Genomic DNA, 1,101 nt, shown 5'->3' with positions numbered 1-1,101 from the left:
TGCGTGTCCCCGGAGGCAGACCCACTCCTTTCCCCCCAGACCTGAGTCACCCCCCCACCCCACCCTCTGCCTGTCTCCCAGCCCCAGCCTCTCCTCACCTTGCTTTTCCCATTTCTTCTTCTTCTCTGTCAAAAAGGGGTCCCACACCCTGATACCTCTGCTGATGGGGGCCTTACAGAACACCCTGATGGGGCGCACGGGGGGATCTTGGGGGCAGTGCCAGGGAGAGGGCAGCGGCCCGGCACGCGGGAGGGCAGCCACCAAAGTGAGTGGCTCCGGGCCCGGCCGGCGTGGCTCAGGGGTTGAGCGTCAACCTATGAACCAGGAGGTCAGGGTTCGATTCCCGGTCAGGGCACAGGCTCGGGTTACGGGCTCGATCCCCAGTGTGGGGTGTGCAGGGGGCAGCCGATCCGTGATGCTCTCTCATCATGGATGATTCTCTCTCTCGCTCCCTCTCCCTTCCTCTCTCTGAAATCAATAAAAATACATTTAAAAATAAAAGTAAAATGAGGGGCCCCCGGAAGGCTGTCCCTGAGCCCGGCCCCCCTCCGCCTCCGCAGCTTCGGGGCGATGGTGTACTCGCCTCGCACGTGTGCGGGGGGGCCCCCCTGGAGAGAGGGGCGCTGCCTGGGGGACCCCACCTCTCCCAGCCATGGTGTGAGGTAGTGAGAGGGGACAGGTAGAGGGGCGGTGTGTAGGGCGCTGGCTCGGAAGCCAGGCTGCCAGTGACACCCACGGGGCCTTCAGTTCCAGGGGAGCGGCCCCCCTCGTCCATGGTCCCCTCCATCTTGGTCAACACGGCCCAGGGGTCAAAGCTGGTGATCGGCCTGGGGGACCCCACCTCTCCCAGCCATGGTGTGAGGTAGTGAGAGGGGACAGGTAGAGGGGCGGTGTGTAGGGCGCTGGCTCGGAAGCCAGGCTGCCAGTGACACCCACGGGGCCTTCAGTTCCAGGGGAGCGGCCCCCCTCGTCCATGGTCCCCTCCATCTTGGTCAACACGGCCCAGGGGTCAAAGCTGGTGATCGGCGGGGCGGGCGGGGAGCTCATCATCTCCGCTGTGGTCCAGGTGAGCCCGGGGCTCCCCGCTGGGACGGCCCCTCT

The 1,101-nt window shown here is 65.5% G+C and overlaps 1 protein-coding gene across 1 annotated transcript in view; it reads left to right on the top strand.

Moving 5' to 3' along the window:
* The window catches only part of GGT5 (gamma-glutamyltransferase 5), a 15,937-nt gene that overhangs the window by 12,451 nt on the left and 2,385 nt on the right, over positions 1 to 1,101 (top strand). The window contains exons 8-9 of the mRNA XM_014533353.1: positions 754 to 857; positions 899 to 1,093. Coding sequence (XP_014388839.1) covers positions 754 to 857; positions 899 to 1,093 — 299 coding nt within the window. The remainder of the gene's footprint in view (positions 1 to 753; positions 858 to 898; positions 1,094 to 1,101) is intronic.

Source organism: Myotis brandtii, unplaced genomic scaffold, assembly GCF_000412655.1.
Source record: "Myotis brandtii unplaced genomic scaffold, ASM41265v1 scaffold97, whole genome shotgun sequence".
Taxonomy (NCBI): domain Eukaryota; kingdom Metazoa; phylum Chordata; class Mammalia; order Chiroptera; family Vespertilionidae; genus Myotis; species Myotis brandtii.
Note: the sequence above shows the minus strand (reverse complement) of the source record. Positions and strands in the feature narration are given on the sequence as shown.